Source organism: Pan troglodytes, chromosome 3, assembly GCF_028858775.2.
Source record: "Pan troglodytes isolate AG18354 chromosome 3, NHGRI_mPanTro3-v2.0_pri, whole genome shotgun sequence".
Lineage (NCBI taxonomy): Eukaryota > Metazoa > Chordata > Mammalia > Primates > Hominidae > Pan > Pan troglodytes.
The window spans coordinates 154,730,150-154,746,913 of NC_072401.2; the positions used below are offsets into that span (position 1 = coordinate 154,730,150).

The following is a 16,764-nucleotide window of genomic DNA, read 5'->3' on the forward strand; positions in this document are numbered from 1 at the left end:
CAGGCCCCTGGAGGCTCTCTTGACTGGGGAGAACATGATTCCCATCTGTCATCTCTCAGATACAGCTCTGGGGTCACCAGGGGACTTGGCCAGGCACACGTATAGCTTCTTACACATCTGCCCCCATTCCTGGAGAAAACTCACAATGCAAGCACCATGCTGGTAGGGAACATTTGCTACGTCTCTATAGGAAGCTCAGTAGTATGAAAACCCACAGAAACTAGAGTGAAAAGGAGTCAGAGAGAACCAGGCTAACCTATCAGTTCAACACTGCTCTGGGAAAGTTATAAAATGATGTCTATGAGGCTTAGTTTCCTTACCTGTCCAGTAGAGACCATAAGAGTAATTTTCTCCTTCACTTTTCCTGCAGCAATGTCTCTGGATCTAGGCTGAGTGAAGAGAGTCCCAGAGGGTTGAGGGGTGAACAGGATGAGCGTGGGGCTTGGTTCACGTGGGGTGTGGGAGAGCACTGCAGTCAAGGGTTGAATGTAGCAGAAGGTGGCACTTTCATGAAAGGAATACGAAACAAGTCATTTATCCATCCTAGGTGAATGCAGAGGAAGTTCTTTGAATGCGCTGTGTAACTATATCAATATACAGATTCTTATGCATGGCCTTTTAATTTATTAATTATAATGAACCCAGTTTTCTGTCTTAATAAATTGAGATTCCTTTTTTGGTATGACCTTTTAAAGGGTGTTGAGTTTGACAGGTTTTATTCCCACCCTTTCTTTCTCTCCTCTCCTCCCTTTACACTGAACTTGAACTGCAGTCCCTAGATAGGATTCCTATAAGGAGGCTGCCCTTTCAGCTTGGGAGTTTTTATTTTATGGCTGGCAGGTGATTGTGTTAACATGAAATAAACCCCTAGGTTAGTAAATAATGTGACTGTTAAAGATTAGTCTTCAAAAGAAGGCAACCGTACTCTTGTAAAAATTTAACCTTATAGGCAGGAAGTGACATTAACATTGGTTAACAGTCTCACTGCTGGTTATAAACTCAGAAGCTGACCCAGAGATCAGGAATTTAGCCTGAAACCTGATTCTCTTTTGTTCACAGTGAATCACATACATTTGGAAAGAAAGAGCATTATAACAATATTCCTATTTTAGCTAGTCTCCCTTTACCAAAAAACAAACGGGAAAAAACTGCAGCAGTTTTCAGGTTATCTTTCCTCCACGCAGCCGGGATGTTTACACCCAGAGACAGAAATGGCTTCTGTATTTAACAGCCAAAAAAAGTTCTAATTTCTAGTCTGATAAAGCCACCTGAAATTTTGATCAGTGAAAACCTGCTACAGCCCAATCTGGGTTTTGACAGAATAGCTATCCCATATTTCATTAAATAAAAAGATGCCATGTATTGTAAGGCACATCCTGATTCCAGAGATCAGAAAAATGCAAAAACAAACAAACAAACAAAAAAGTATCTTAGCCTTGGTGAAACGTATACAGCACAAGATTTTTCGTTTTAAAATTGTGAGTAAATAAAATGTAGGACACTACCTTACACCCTCCTAAAAGGTCTATTGGACACATGTAAACTTTTTGAATGAAATGAAATTTTTCTTTTAGAAAAAAATTTAATGATGTTTCTGAAATATGACTTTATTGGTTCTTTTACGTCCATAAATCAGGGTTGGGACTCAATCTGCCATATCTTCAGAGTTGTTTTTTATTTTCTCAGTTCAAATCTCACGTGATTCTTGTTAGGCCAAGACATCCATTTCTAAATTGAGGCTTTTAAATGCGGGTGATATTATTCTAAGAGGAAATTGCTAAATTTAAAACATTTAAAGTGTATATTTACAGTCCTCCCTCCATGACTGCAGATTCTGCATCCTCAAATTCAACCAACCATGAATAAAAAATATTCAGAAAAAAGTAGAAAATAACAATACAACAATAAAAGATAATACAAATTTAAAAATACAGTATAACAACCACTTACATAATTTACATTGTCTTAGGTATTACAAGTAATCTAGAGATGGTTTAAAGTATGCAGGAGGTTGTGCATAGATTATATGCAAAATGCTATGCAATTTTATGTAAGACTTCAGCATCGTTAGATTTTGGTATCCCCAGGGGTCCTGGAACTAATCCCCTGTGATACTAAAGGATGACTGACTTTACAGATACTTCTCGACTTACGATGGGGCTGCATCCTAAAAACCCATTGTAAGTCAAAAATATTCTGAGTTGAAAATGTGGCTGGGCACAGTGACTCATGGCTGTAATCCCAGCACTTTGAGAGGCCGAGGCAGGTGGATCACTTGAGGTCAACAGTTCAAGACCAGCCTGGACAACATGGTGAAACTCCATCTCTACAAAACATACAGAATTTAGCCGGGCATAGTGGTGCGTGCCTGTAGTCCCAGCTGCCCTCGGGAGGCTGAGGCAGGAGAATCACTTGAACCTGGTAGGCAGAGGTTGCAGTGAGCCAAGATGGTGCCACTGCACTCCAGCCTGGGCAACAGAGCGAGACGCTGTCTCAAAAAAAAAAAAGGAAGAAAATGCATTTCATATCCCACTAAACCCATAGTAAACTTGAAAAATCATAAGTTGAACCATCATAGGTCGGGACCATCTGTATACTAAAAGTTATATAATATTAAAGTAGGTATGTGTTATTATTACATTTAAGGAACTATAATACCACTGTAGAAAGTTTGGGGAGATGATAATCTTTTAATATTTGTAAAACTATGTTAGGAATATCTGTTAATCACCAGATTTATACATTGGGAATTATTCTCTGATAAATTAGTGTTGCATTTTGATCGGGTTTAATTATCTTCTTTCTCCATCTCTTTTTATTTGAATTTAGTAATCCTATGTGTCCTTATTTTTTTTTTCCAGATTACTATTTTGGACGCAAAACGGAGCATGAACATTGGGATATTTCTTAAGCAATTTAAGAAGTAAGATTTTGCACACGTTTGAAATTTTAGTCATATCCCTGCTGTCAGCATCAAAGTCTGTGGGTGTGACTGAGCTGAATTCAAATTCCTCACACCTTCAAATCCTTCTTAGACGCAGGGCTTGATGTGTCTGCAAGTGACTGTCACTTTCTGCTGTTTTTCTTCAGGGAAACATAACATAGTGGCTTGAAGTATATGGAGAATTGCCCCAGGGCATCCATTCAAGCCTGTCCCATCAGGGACACCTTTAGAGTCACCTTTAGTGTCGCCCCTTCAGTGGAGGTTGGACTGATGAGTCAAATAGCGGTCAGAGTTTTGTGTTCTGAAGTATAAGGAGAAGGTTGCGCAGGGGTTTCAGTGAGACCAAAGAGGATTATTTTTCTCGCAACAAAAGAGACTCCCCGTGGTTGTTGCTGCTTTCAGCCTTTTTGGGATGCCCAAGGATGGTGCTCTGGGTGAAGAGCCCTTGAGTGGAGTGTTGGGTTCCCTGTTTTGAGGCAGTGGGGCTGTTATGAGCACTCACACAAAACTGCCAGCCAGACTGGGAAGGAGGTGGGTGGGAAGGAGGGTGGAGGAGATTTAATTTCCACTGGCTTGCACCTCTGTTGGCACTCCAGCAAACGTGAAACGGAATGTGATTCATTGTCTTTTCAAGGTCTCCTCGGTCCATTGTAGAAGATATTCATCAAGGAAAAAGTGAGCATTATGGATCAGAGACCTTGCGAGAATTTCTTAAGTTTTTGCCAGAGTCAGAAGAGGTAAGAAATTCAGCGCATGAGTTGTAGATGTTAGGAGTGATCATAAAAGCTTAATATTTTTAAGTGTGTCAAAGCTCACATGGAAGGCCAGGAGCAGTGGCTCACACCTGTAATCCCAGCACTTTGGGAGGCAGAGGCAGATGAATCACCTGAGGTCAGGAGTTTGAGACCAGTCTGGCCAACATGATGGAACTCTGTCTCTACCAAAAATGCAAAAATTAGCCCGGTGTGGTGGCAGGCACCTTTAATCCCAGCTGCTCAGAAGGCTGGGGTATGACAATTGCCTGAACCAGGAAGGCAGAGTTTGCAGTGAGCCAAGATCATGTCACTGCACTTCAGCCTAGGCGACAGAGTGAGAATCTGTCTCCAAAAAAAAAAAAAGAAAGAAAAAAAGCTCACATGCTTACATGGGAAGGGCACTCTCCTACCCAGAGCCAGAGTTTTCTCACATAAAAGTAAAAAGTGACCTGGTAGAAAAAGCATGGATTATGGAGTCAGAGAATCTAGATTCAGATTTGAGCTATTCCCTTAACTGAGAAAATGGGGCAAGGTTCTTAACTCATGTGAACTTTAGTTTCCTCACCTGTAAAGGGAGGATAATGATGCTGACCTCATTGGATTGTCAAGATGATGAAATCCTAGTTAATGCATCTAACATGGCACTTGGCACGTGGGAGCTCAATAAATTTTCACCATCCAAAGAAAAGGATTCCTTTTCTGTCATCTAAAGATGACCTTTGCATAGTATAAACCCAGGTTATTTTATAATCCATATACTTTTTTTAAAAAAAAGATAAAAACAATCATTTTTGAATAAAGATGCTCTAAAATTTTGGGGAGGTAGGTAAACTGTTAATAAAATCTTGTCTACATAATTAACTCAAAGGTGGAAATTGTTGTGATAGTAATACATACTACCATGATATAAAGTTATTTATTTTTCTTGGACTGAATGAGTTAACTGCATTGTTGAATGGTTAGGAGCTTGATAGAAAAAAAACCCAGAAAAACAGTTGTATAAAACCTTCCAACATTTTGATATTGTCCTTTATTTCTAAGGAAAAAATTCCTTGAAAAATTTCAGTAAGAAATTACACAAATACCTATGCTTATAGATACCTAAATAATATAGATTCTTACAAAGTTTTTTACTTTATAAGTAAAAGTAATAGATGACTTTCTTTTTTTGAGACAGTCTTGCTCTGTCACCCAGGCTGGAGTGCAGTGATCTCGGCTCGCTGCAACCTCCACCTCCCGGATTCAAGCGATTCTCCTGCCTCAGCTTCCCAAGTAGCTGGGATTACAGGTGCATGCCACCACGCCCCGCCTAACTTTTGTTAGAGATGGGATTTCACCATGTTGTTCAGGCTGGTCTTGAACTCTTGACCTCAAGTTATTCACCCGCCTTGGCCTCCCAAAGTGCTGGGATTACAGGCATGAGCCACTGCACCTGGCCAACTTTTATAAGTAAAAAGTAAGGGTGACTTTTTAACATGTTATCCTTTTCACAGGCACTTCTGACTTCTCCCTCCCCTTTCCCACTCTTCTTCCCAGACATAATGTATGTAGCTTTAGTTTAGTGTCATTAATAACAAGAGAGATATAATTGTATTTTTTCTTTTACATTGATTAATGTTAAAGTCACAATGCCAAATTTAGGATCTTAGTGAGTAACTAGAGATCTAGTTATATCTAGGTGTTCCTATTAACCTGGCCGCTCTCTCTCCCTCAGGTTTTCTCTTTGCACATTAAGTGTAATTAACCCAAGCCAAGATTAATTAGCAGCAGTTATTAATGTTAGTAGTAGAGTCTTGAAGTCTTAAAGGAAGGGCACATTAAATCATAATTTACCCTGGATTGCACATACTGAACAGTCCTTAATCTTTTCTGTAAAGGATAGGAGTTCCAAAATCTTTGTTAGGATAGATAGTTTTTAATTAATTTGAGTTTTAAAATGATGTACTTGCTCTTGAAACCTTATTCCTGCTTGGGCTGTTTTCAGGCCTCCTTTAGGACCTCTCTGTGTACCCACTCCTAATTGACCTCATCGTGTTGCTAAGTGAGGATCAGATTTGACAGCGCATGTGAAAGTGCTCTGAAAAGCTTTAAATTGCTAACTAAATCAAAGTTAGGCACGAGGGAGGCTGCCAGCTCAGCTTCATGCAGTGGTGAGGTGGGAAACTGAATACAATTTTCTTAATATCTTCATTTCTCATTTAAAATTCAAAGGTGATTAGAAAATGCAAAGGGATTTTTCAAAGAAGCAAGTAAGCTGTCAAACCTCATATTTAAAAGAACTTTGTATTTTTGGGTTGTGTGGGGGATATAATTCCAAAGGAAGACTGTTGAGGGCAAGGTGATGAAAACCCATCCAGGCACTGCCTTGAATCCCCGAGACTCTGTCACCCCCAGTTAGCTAACCTGGGAGATGGGGTCCTGCTGAAATGAAAGTATTGGCCTGGGACCCTGAAGTGCCTTCCCACCCACTGAACCAGGCAGCAGCTGTTTCTCCCCACAACCTCCTGCTGCGGGGTCATCCTCAGTCTGAATATCTGGCGTGCTTGGTCACACTTCGCCTCCTTGTTTACATTACTGACTCTGAGCTTCAGCTCACCACACCCTCCAAACTCAACTGGGAGTTTCCTTCAGCAGGAACACCCTGACAGTCCCCAGAGCCGGCAGGAGCCCCTTCCTAAACCCTCCCGGGTATCTGTGCTGTGGGAGGGGGTCTCGGGGAAAGCCGAAGCCGCTGCCTGACTGCTGCCCACTGTAAGGACAAACTTTTTTGTGTCCCCTGGCACCAGTCAGACCCAGGGCCAACCCTGGAGTCTTTGGGTCTCTGGATGGAGGTTGGAGGATGCAGAAGAGGCCAAGGAGGAGACAGGGCCAAATAAGAGAGGTTTAGGAATGTGGCAGAAATATGCTAATAAATTCGTAAGTGGACACATAACCATGTGGCTCTCAGCCTATGTGTAACGTTCTGTGCTCATTTTTAGCACAAGTAAGGACTAAACCTTTATTGAGTGCCCCCATGTACCAGGCACTGACTGGACAGGGCAGAATGAAGTGACTTAGCCTAGTGCCTGGCACATAAAAAAATCAATCATAGCTATGATTCTTTTGTGTATTTTTCATTTAATCCTTGCAGCAATGTTTTAAGACACTCCTTGTTTTACAAATGAGAAACTGAGGCTCACACAGGTTAGTTATACCTTGTCTGGTGTCACATGATTGCTGAGTGATACAGCAGTGGGGTGGACTTGAGCCCTGATTCCGCTGAGCCCAGTGTGGTTCTGCTGCACTCCAGTTGCCTGCCTTGGAGGAAGGAAGGGCAAAGGTTGTCAAAACCCCGCCTCGCACTGCTGGCCTGCCAGCCTTTTCATCACCTCTGCTATCACAAAGTACTGGTGTGAATAAGTGTCACTTGAATAATACTGTAATCTTATCAGCATGCTGAAAGATATAAACGGAAACAGCCCTTTTCTCTCCTGCCTTCTCAGCTGACAAGCCGACCAAAGCCAAGGTTAATTTGTTGTTGAGAATTTCTCTGCCCTCTACCACAAATCTTTTATCTGGCATGTTTGTTCATCTTTCCTCTAATAGAGGTTCACACTTGCAGAGGAAGAAGGTGGGCCCAGAAATGAAACTCTGGGAGTGTGTTCTTGTCCAGCACGGAGTTCCCAAGCCAGGGAACCCCCCCACCGCGCCTGACCAGCCCTTCCTCTGTTGTGGGCTGGTGTTAGACATGGTAGAAACTTTCTGTTCTCCTGAAGCAGCTTGAGTTGCCTCTGCTGGACATTTGTAGTATCTCTTTCCCACCTTCTTGGTTGACTCTGCTGCTGGGAGGGGAATGACAGGAAGCTCATGGGTCTTCTGTTGGGTGGGTGTGTTTGTGGGAAATCCTGCCATTTCAAGCCATGTGACTGGAATTAGATAGGATGAAGGAGGTGTGCCCTTTGGAGTGTGAGAGTCTCAAGGAGCCTGCTCTCACTGTTAGGACAGCAACCAGGCACAACCAGGGCCATAATGAGTGTCTCTTGGCTCAGCCCACAAAATTATGCCTAACCATGTTTAATAAATGGTTTTTTTGGTAATGAGAATGCATAATAATTATAGGGTCTGTTCACCTTTCTTTTTTACTTCCCTGCTGCTGTGAAGATCCAATAATCCCTCTTAAAGAACATAAATCTCATCTTGAAATTGAACAAAGAACTGTATACATGGCATTTAAATTAAATACGGTCTTTCCATCACCCTTCTCTTGAAATCCATACTTTTTTTTTAGCTTTTTACCTAAGTGAAGGAGATTAATCATTGTTCAGTTACAGTTTAGTGCATGTTTAATAGAAACATTTACCGAGTTTACTTAGCATGACCTGTTCTTACACTTTAGACCGAAAACCATGCTGTGATTTTCAGAGGCTTCACACATGCTACATATATGGTCTTATACAACTTCCCTCTGCCCCTGCCCATATATAGTGAATTGTTCAACTCTAGTCCAGAAGGGATTAGAATTCATCGTGTAGGTTTCTCAGCACAGAAGCCAGGGACTGATTTGGGCTTAGCTAAACCAGAAGTGCCATGTGCCCTTAAATTTAATAAGTCTAAAAATGGTCAATTCACTTTGAGGCTCTACCAGTAAGGGAAATGCAATTACATAAATGGCTATTTTCTGTCCTAAAAGAAGAAAATAGTCTTAAGAGTCAGACTTAGTACTAGGGTGTGAACTCGAAGTGTTACATTTTATATTTTCAAATAATTGAGGTAGATGTTTCAGTTTGTGGATCTTTGCAAATACTCCTTTATATTTTTGAACTGTCATTTCCTATTTTGCAAGGAACTTAAAATCATGTTATTAATCATAACCAAGGGAGTGGAAGAGAATAAGCTTTATAAAGAATAATATGAAGTGTTAGCTACTTACTGGCAACAGTTAGCTGCAAAGATAGGCTGTACACTTCACTAATAGTATTAAGGTACTACTTACCATAAAGAATTTTGTTGGATGACTCTCTATTTAAACAGTGGACTTAGAAGTGGTTTTGCCATGGGAATGGCCCAGTGTTCTGTGTGGGGAAGGCATGATTTGTGATCTAATGTTGTTTGAAAACTTTCCTTTCATCTCCACTCTCACCTATTTGCTTTTTGGCTATATACCTGTTGTCAGAACTCTTCTCTTTTTCCTGTATTACGGTTGAAGGAATAATTGTTTGTGTGTTTAAAAACTTAGTTTAGTTTATTTTTTAAAGAGTGATCATGTTCATTGTAGATATCTTAGAAAATAAAAATGAGCAACAGAAGAAAATAGCAGACAACTATAATCCTATCACCTAGTGTATGTGGGGCTTTTGGGGGGAGGGGTTTCCCTATGTTGCCCAGGCTAGTCTTGAACTCCTGGCCTCAAGTGATCCTTCTGCCTTGGCCTCCCAAAGAGCTTAGATTACAGGCATGAGTCACTACCTGAAGATGTGGGGCTTTTTCATCTTTTTCCTGTGTACGTAGCTGTGCGCATGGGAGGATTGGAGGTTAATAGATACCTTTTAAAAAAATTGTAGAAATGGATGTACATATAGTATGTACATCCTAGTGTACATACTATTTTATTGCCTAGTCTTTTCAGGCTGGAACCCCGCTTTTCCAGAAGCTGACCTCCTTTCCAGGAATCCACAGTACAATGCTTCTGCCAGGGTCCCTGGGGGCAATCTTAACATTGATCGTCCCGTTGTTTAAGCAATTTTCCTATTTGTCTTCCTGCTGAAGAGCAGATACGTACTCACCTGAAGACACAGTAGTCTCTTCCTTTAAAGCTATTATATGTGAAGTGGGATTTGACCACTGAAAGAAAATCTGTGTTAGATCTTACTCAGTCTAAGTATTTTATATACAAAATACTCAAAATAAGATTTTTTTCCATTTATGACTTAAAGAACCATATTATAATGACTCTACAGTCTTTTATTTCTTCTCCCAATGATCTCATTTCCAGATTATTGCTTACAGAAAATTTTCATCCTTAGAACTGATTCCTTTTTAGTCCTTCCCTTTTGTAACCTTCTTGAGGATTCTGCTGGCTCCAGCTCTCCAGTTTACACGAGACTGTGTATCTATAGCTACATAAGTGACGCTAGCTCTTTGCTTTCAAATTTGTGAGTTTGTATTTTTCTTTTAAAAAAACCAAATAGCAGATGGGAGGATTTCCTTTTTTGTCTTTTCTAAATTAATTTGAATTTAGCACTAAAATCCTATTTTTTTTAGAAGAATTGGAAGATGAAATTTAAATAATCTTAAATTTTATTCGTAAGTGATTTTATATACCCCCCCTTTCCATTTGTCTTTTAGGTAAAGAAGTTAAAAGCGTTTAGTGGCGACGTGTCGAAGCTGTCTCTGGCAGATTCCTTTCTGTATGGCTTAATTCAGGTGCCAAAGTAAGGATACAGTTGCTGGTTATTATTCTTCACGCAGTAAGATTTTTAAACTAATGACATCAAATTCTACAGTTTTACTTTTTTATTTTTCAGCTATTCACTTCGGATTGAAGCCATGGTGCTAAAGAAGGAATTTCTACCTTCTTGCTCTTCTCTATATACAGATATAACAGTTTTAAGAACTGCTATAAAAGGTGAGTCAACATATGATCCTTCGCAGAATTTGTTTTTATTAATTTCGATAGCAGTTTTTTTAAAAAGCCAAATGAAATTGGACATGGAAAGTCCTGAATTTCTGATATACCCTTAAAAGGGAAATGAGATGTTACTAGGCATGCACTTAAGGTTGATTTCCATTGACATTTTTCCCCTGTAATGAACGTTAATTTACATATTACCCTTCCACAGAAGGGAGTTTCTTTCATCTCAGGCTTCAGGGTCAACCTTGCTGGTTACGGCTTGCTCTTGTTCCTCTCCTGGATGAGCTTTCTCTGTGTATGTTGGTATGTGGTGTGTGCATGTGTGGTGTGGGCTGTGCACGTACACAAAGCCCGGGCCCCTGGCCCAGCTGCCTCTCTCCTCCCTGTCGTGGCCTCTGTTGGTGGCTGGGACCCAGCCTTTCCAGAAGCAGACCTCTTTTCCTGGGGTCAACCGTGTGACTCTTCTGCCAGGGTTCCTGATGTTTCTGTTCTGTGGTGTCGTCTCCCACTCCTCCATACTCCAATTTCTGCTGAGCTATTTAAATTTGAGAGGGGCAGATAGGCCATTTTCATTTATTTGAAAAACTCTTTAAATTCTTGCCTGCCCAGCTTGGATAGCCTCTTCTCAGAGCTGCCCTGCCGTCTCCTTCCGGAGGGGTGGGAGCTTTGGTTTCTGGCATCTTGGCACTGAGAATCCTGGCGGAGTTGCAGCTGGCTTCTTTTCAGCTCGGGGCCATATTCTCTGGCCCTCCCTGACCTTCACGCTTTTCAGCATGCGTCAGTGCCAGTCTGATTTCCTTTTGGTCATTTTCTGGATTTCTAGTTATTGTTTTAGAATTGTTTATTCCTATTTGGTTTTCCTGTTTACTTGCTCTGGCCTGTTTTGAGATAAAATTTTTCTCTTTGGTCCATCGTATTTTCTTCATTTTAGAGAGGAGACTAAGAAGGAAAAAGATTTTTAAAAATTTCAACATACAGGCCTTTAAACTTTTTTTCCATACACACTATTGCAGCGACTTTGGAAGGTTTGTTCTGGAAGAATGTGTTTTTATATTGAGCAATGCAAACTTGTGGGCATGGTAGAAACATTTCTTATCTGGTCATCCTTCCAAAACTGGCCTTCTTAGATAACACAATATAGGCAGTGATCCAACTGTAATTTTTTGAAAATATTACCAGACTTAATGGAGAATATTAACTTAAAAATGTCAGTTACATTTTATTATTTGATAGTGTAATTTTAATGTTTTCTTTTTACCTTTCTAAATGTATTAAAAATTTTTAATTTTGTTTCTTCGCATGGGTGTACAAAGGATTTGGTGTTAATAAAGAACTAGTTTACCAATATATTACAATGATAAGTTTCTTTCTAAAACTTTCAGCCAATCCAAATGAAATGTGTGGCTTTGAATAAAATGAAAAGATTCCCTGGATGCCTGGGCCCTTGCGGTTTGTGCTTTGCAAGTTATTTACATGTTCTCCCAGCTTGTTTATTTTTTATCTCTTCATAACTCATTGACTAAGCAAAACGTTGCTTGCTGTTAGTTTTCATATTCCATAAATGTGGTCTCTTTGAGACTGCATACTCAAAGAGTAGTGGATATACAAGGAAAAATTAAATAACTGCTGAGAAGGAAGTTAACTCCTGTCTCACGGGATACTGCTTTGCATTAGGCTTTTGCATTTTTCACTAATTGAAAATTTTTATTATTGAACTATTTTGTGCTATTTAACTATCATACCTATTTGATTTCCAAGTAAACACTGACACGGATTGCCGGTAGCAAATGATGTGTTAGGTATCCCATAGAATGTATTGCTTTGTTTGTTTTTTCCGTTTTATATACAGTTTAAGGTCACAGTTTGCTTCAGATACACTTGAACTTGGATGTGGTAGCTGTCTTTTGTGCATTTGAAACTGAAGGCATCTCTAAGGTGCTGTGATGTGTTCTTTTTGATAGAACTGATGTCATGTGAAGAGCTGCATTCAATATTACACTTGGTGCTCCAGGCTGGGAATATCATGAATGCAGTAAGTAAAATCCAAAACAATTGTAATGTTATGTTTTCAACCTTGTCTATCTAAAGGTGTTTGTGTGTGTGTGTGTGTGTGTGTGTGTGTATGTATACATAATTTTTTCTTTTTGATTTGTCTTCTTTAGGGAGGGTATGCCGGCAATGCAGTAGGATTTAAACTGTCTTCTTTGCTCAAATTGGCAGACACAAAAGCAAACAAACCTGGGATGAATCTCCTGCACTTTGTCGCACAGGTATGTGGAAATGATTAGGACTTAGAGAACGCATATGAATACCCCTTGGAGGCAGTGAAGTTTTTCCCAGGCATAAGCTGGTGTCCAGCAGGGTTAGGAAAGGGCATGGCAAGTTCCAAGACGGTTCTGTTTGTAAAAGCGCCATTAGCAGATTCCTGAGTTGTACTGCACCCAGGGCTATAGGGCTGAAGGGAAGTGGGAGAGTGAAGCAGAGAGGCTGGTGAAGCCAGCTATGAAGGATTTAAGTGTCAAAGGTGGGGAATTTGGATTTCATGCTTTAGCAGTGGGGAACCAACAGGAGTTTGTGCACAGTGTAATAGCTTGACTGGATCTCTTTAATAGCTTGACTGGATCTCTTTTGTTTTTGTTTTTAGGCAAATAAGGCACTGTGGAGGCTGGGTTAGAGTAGAGAAAGAACTAGAAATAGGAATACACCTCCGCAGAAGTTGGCTGTAATTGTTTGGTGAGCGTTGAGGGAGGGTAATTGTCACAGGGACAGAGAATAGAGGATGGAGGATTGAAATATTTCTGATGTGGAATTGACTAGATTTGTGACCAGTTACGTGTAGAAAGGTCACTTCTGTCTTTCTCCGTGAACCATGCATTTGAGCGCCATGCTGCTAGCACAGGGTTTGGGGTCTGACCCTATCCATTGCTTTGTTTTTTTGTTTTATTTTTTTTTGACTGGGTCTCTATAACACCAAAAAAGTGAGGTACAAAGTGGAAAATCAAGGACAGTTATATCTTTGTTTTGAAATGATCTCAGCTAATTGAACTGATTGGCTTTTCCTCCATTGAATCACTCAGTTGTTTTGACATCAGTGCTGTAGTCGTAGCTTTAACCTGGGGAGGAAGCCGTGGTGCAGTCTTGTTTTGAATGTGAGCTTCAGAACACGACAGGACTGGGAGATTTTGACTGTCCTTTGCTAGCTGTACTTCCTCAGGCAAGTTACTTAAACCTGAAGACCCTCAATTTCTTCATCTAATGCTTGAGAGTAGTGATAACTTACCCCAAAACTAGGTAATTGAGAGTGCTGAAGGAGCTGACTCCATAAAGTGCTTATCTCAATGTTTGGCCTATGGTGAGCTCTCCATAAACAACCATACACACTATTATTACTATATTCTTCAGAAGACAAAGGGCCATGTTTAGCTTGGGACTTAATTGAAAGGTTAATTTTCAGGCATTAAAAGAAGAAAATGTGTTCCTTGCCCAGCAAGGGTCATGGATAGTATTTGGGCAAAGCTCTCCTGAATCCAAGTTTCCAGGCCCTCTGGGTAACTTGGTCTCTGTCCATGTGGGGAAGCCTCCTGGGTCAGTCATTGCTTCCTTCCCACTTGCCTTCCTCTCACCTTCTGAACAGGTGAAGAATCCAAACACTGCCATGGCTCCTGTACCTTCTGATTAAACTCTGTTTGCAAACTGGTTTAACAGCTGAAGGTATCTCACTCATTTAAAGGCATGCTCACAGGTATGGGTGGTATTTAAGCAGGATATATTGGATTCTTTCAGAAACAAGGGGCCCTGCTGAGCTGCAGCCAAATGCTCATTAATTGTATTTTGTGTCAAGATCAATTGCTCTGGAAAGTTAAATGTATCTTGAGAGTAGGAGAGTTCTAGCAAATCTTACTAAGAGTATCAGAGTTCATGTCTCAGTGAAATGCTTTGAATGTGTCAAGTTTAAAAACAGGAGCAGTGATTTTAAGATTCCTTTAAGCCCTAAGAAAATTATTTCCTTCCAGTTTTATCAACATAGAGAAAATTCTGTTTTTGTTCCAGGAAGCCCAAAAGAAAGATACCATTCTTCTAAACTTTTCAGAAAAATTGCATCATGTTCAGAAGACTGCTAGGTGAGCAAGTGAATTGTGAGAATTCAAGATTCTTTACCTTTTTATGAAAACTGATAAATAGTTAAAACTTTTAGATTCCAGTTTGAAGTCTAAAAGGTTTTGTTTCATTGAACTTTCAGACTGTCCTTCATTTGCTTAACACAGGTGTGTGTGCACCTTTGGAATTTGGGGGTTTTGAAAAATTAATCTTTATTTGTAAACTAAAGAAACTATTTCAGTCTATTCTAATGAATATCATCAGTATAAAAAATATGGATTAAGAATTTCAGATCCCTCCACGCCCAAGAGATAGAGCTTAAACAGCACTACCTATTTCCTTGGGAGTTGGTATATATCAATCAAACTTTCATGGCCACATTTCACTGTTTCCTTGTAGAATCTAACATGGTACATTTATTTTCCTTTGCATTAAAAGAGTTTGGAACCGTACCAAGAGCTGTGAAATGATTTTACTTTAAATTAGTCACTCACAGAGAAAGGCACATACAGAGAAAGTATCTGCCAAACATAAGGCTCTAATTACATCACTCTAATTTGCTTCTGATCCTAATGTAGATATGTATCTTAATGTAGCTAGACTCTGTGTGTATATACTATTTTGACTTTTGTATATGTGTTTTAAAATTTATATTACATCCACACATCCCACGGTAAATGTTCAATAACCAGCTGTTGGAGAAAAAAGTCCTGATTTGTAGCATTTGCTGATTTCCGTGTTGTAAATACCGTAACCATGGCTGATGTCAAGCTGCTGACATACATTACTGAATGCAAATTAGGAAGAGACACCCGCAGTTGGTTCTCATGAGCAGGTTCAGCCACCGCTTAATGTGTCAAGCCAGTTCCTAGCATATACTTACTGAGTGTATCCAACTATGACATCTGTGAACCATATGCATATAAATAAATGAACCATAGCTCACAGCCCTGCCACTGGCCTGTACCTCAAAAGTTACTGATTCTATGAATATCTAGCCACAGATTACATGTCTTTCCCAAAGTGGGATTATCAGTTCAAAGGTGTAAACAGTTTATAATTCATGTTTACAGATCTCTAGATTGTTCTCTAAAAAGAATGGACATCTTATAAGATAGGAACTTTTGACTTACTGAAAGAAATTTGTGTGGGAACATTTTTACTGTAATTAGTATAAAAATATTCCTAAGAGATATATAGATAGAAATTAGCATTATATTTTTGAAATGGCGTTTCTGGTCAGAGCTGGATTGGAGCTAGATATTGTCTTAGAAAAATCCTATTCAGCAAGCTTGTTTATTTGAAATGGAAGGTGAAATACACTTGTGAAATACAAACAGGTCTCAGATATGTGCCGGTGACCAGTGAAGGTGGAAAACTTTATTGCACAAAGAAACATTTGAATTGACAATGGAAGCATGAATGCATCCTAATTTATGAATTTCACATGCATTTTAGGTTTCGCCTACTCAGTTTTCTGGGTAACAAAACCATCATTCACATTCTGCCTATCTTTTGTTTTTTTTTGAGATAGAGCCTCGCTGTGTCACCCAGGCTGGAGTTCAGTGGTGCAATCTTGGCTCACTGTAATCTCTGCCTCCTGGGTTCAAGTGATTCTCCTGCCTCAGCCTCTCAAGTAGCTGGGACTACAGGCACCCACCACCATGCCCAGCTAATTTTTTTGTATTTTTAGTAGAGACGGGGTTTCACCATATTGGCCAGGCTGGTCTCGAACTTCTGACCTTAGGTGATCTGCCCGCCCCACCCTCTCAAAGTGCTGGCATTACAGGCCTGAGCTACCATGCCAGGCCCACATTCTGCCTATCTTGATTTGATGTATATAACAAAAGCATTGCAATCAATCCAACTGTTAATTTGCAGAATTAGGGCTGGCTGTGGTGGCTCATGCCTGTGATCCCAGCACTTTGGGAGGCCAAGGCAGGAAGACTGCTTGAGACCAGTAGTTTGAGACCAGTCTGGGCAACATAGTAAGACCCTGTCTCTACAAAAAATTTAAAAATTAGCTGGGTGTGGTGGCGCACACCTGTGATCCCAATTATTTGGAAGGCTGTGGTGAGAGGATCACCTGAGCCCAGGAGGTCAGTGCTGCAGTGAGCCATGATCTTGCCACTGCTCTTCAGCTTGGGCAACAGAGTGAGACTGTCTCTTTAAATAATAATAATAATAATAATAATAATAATAAAAATCAGCTGGGCCTGGTGGCTCACACCTGTAATCCTAGCACTTTGGGAGGCTGAGGTGGGCAGATCATTTGAGCTCAGGAGTTCTAGACCAGCCTGGCCAACATGGCGAAACCCCGTCTCCACCAAAAATACAAAAATTAAGCTGGGCATGAT

At 40.2% G+C, this 16,764-nt stretch overlaps 1 protein-coding gene across 3 annotated transcripts in view; it reads left to right on the forward strand.

Moving 5' to 3' along the window:
- Positions 1-16,764, forward strand: part of FHDC1 (FH2 domain containing 1) — a 43,476-nt gene that overhangs the window by 14,320 nt on the left and 12,392 nt on the right. For 2 of the 3 annotated variants that reach the window (XM_016952389.4, XM_016952387.3), the window contains exons 3-9: positions 2,862-2,923; positions 3,579-3,681; positions 10,024-10,109; positions 10,203-10,303; positions 12,271-12,341; positions 12,472-12,579; positions 14,360-14,430. In XM_016952389.4, coding sequence (XP_016807878.2) covers positions 2,862-2,923; positions 3,579-3,681; positions 10,024-10,109; positions 10,203-10,303; positions 12,271-12,341; positions 12,472-12,579; positions 14,360-14,430 — 602 coding nt within the window. The remainder of the gene's footprint in view (positions 1-2,861; positions 2,924-3,578; positions 3,682-10,023; positions 10,110-10,202; positions 10,304-12,270; positions 12,342-12,471; positions 12,580-14,359; positions 14,431-16,764) is intronic. The other variant, XM_063809103.1, reaches the window with a different exon arrangement.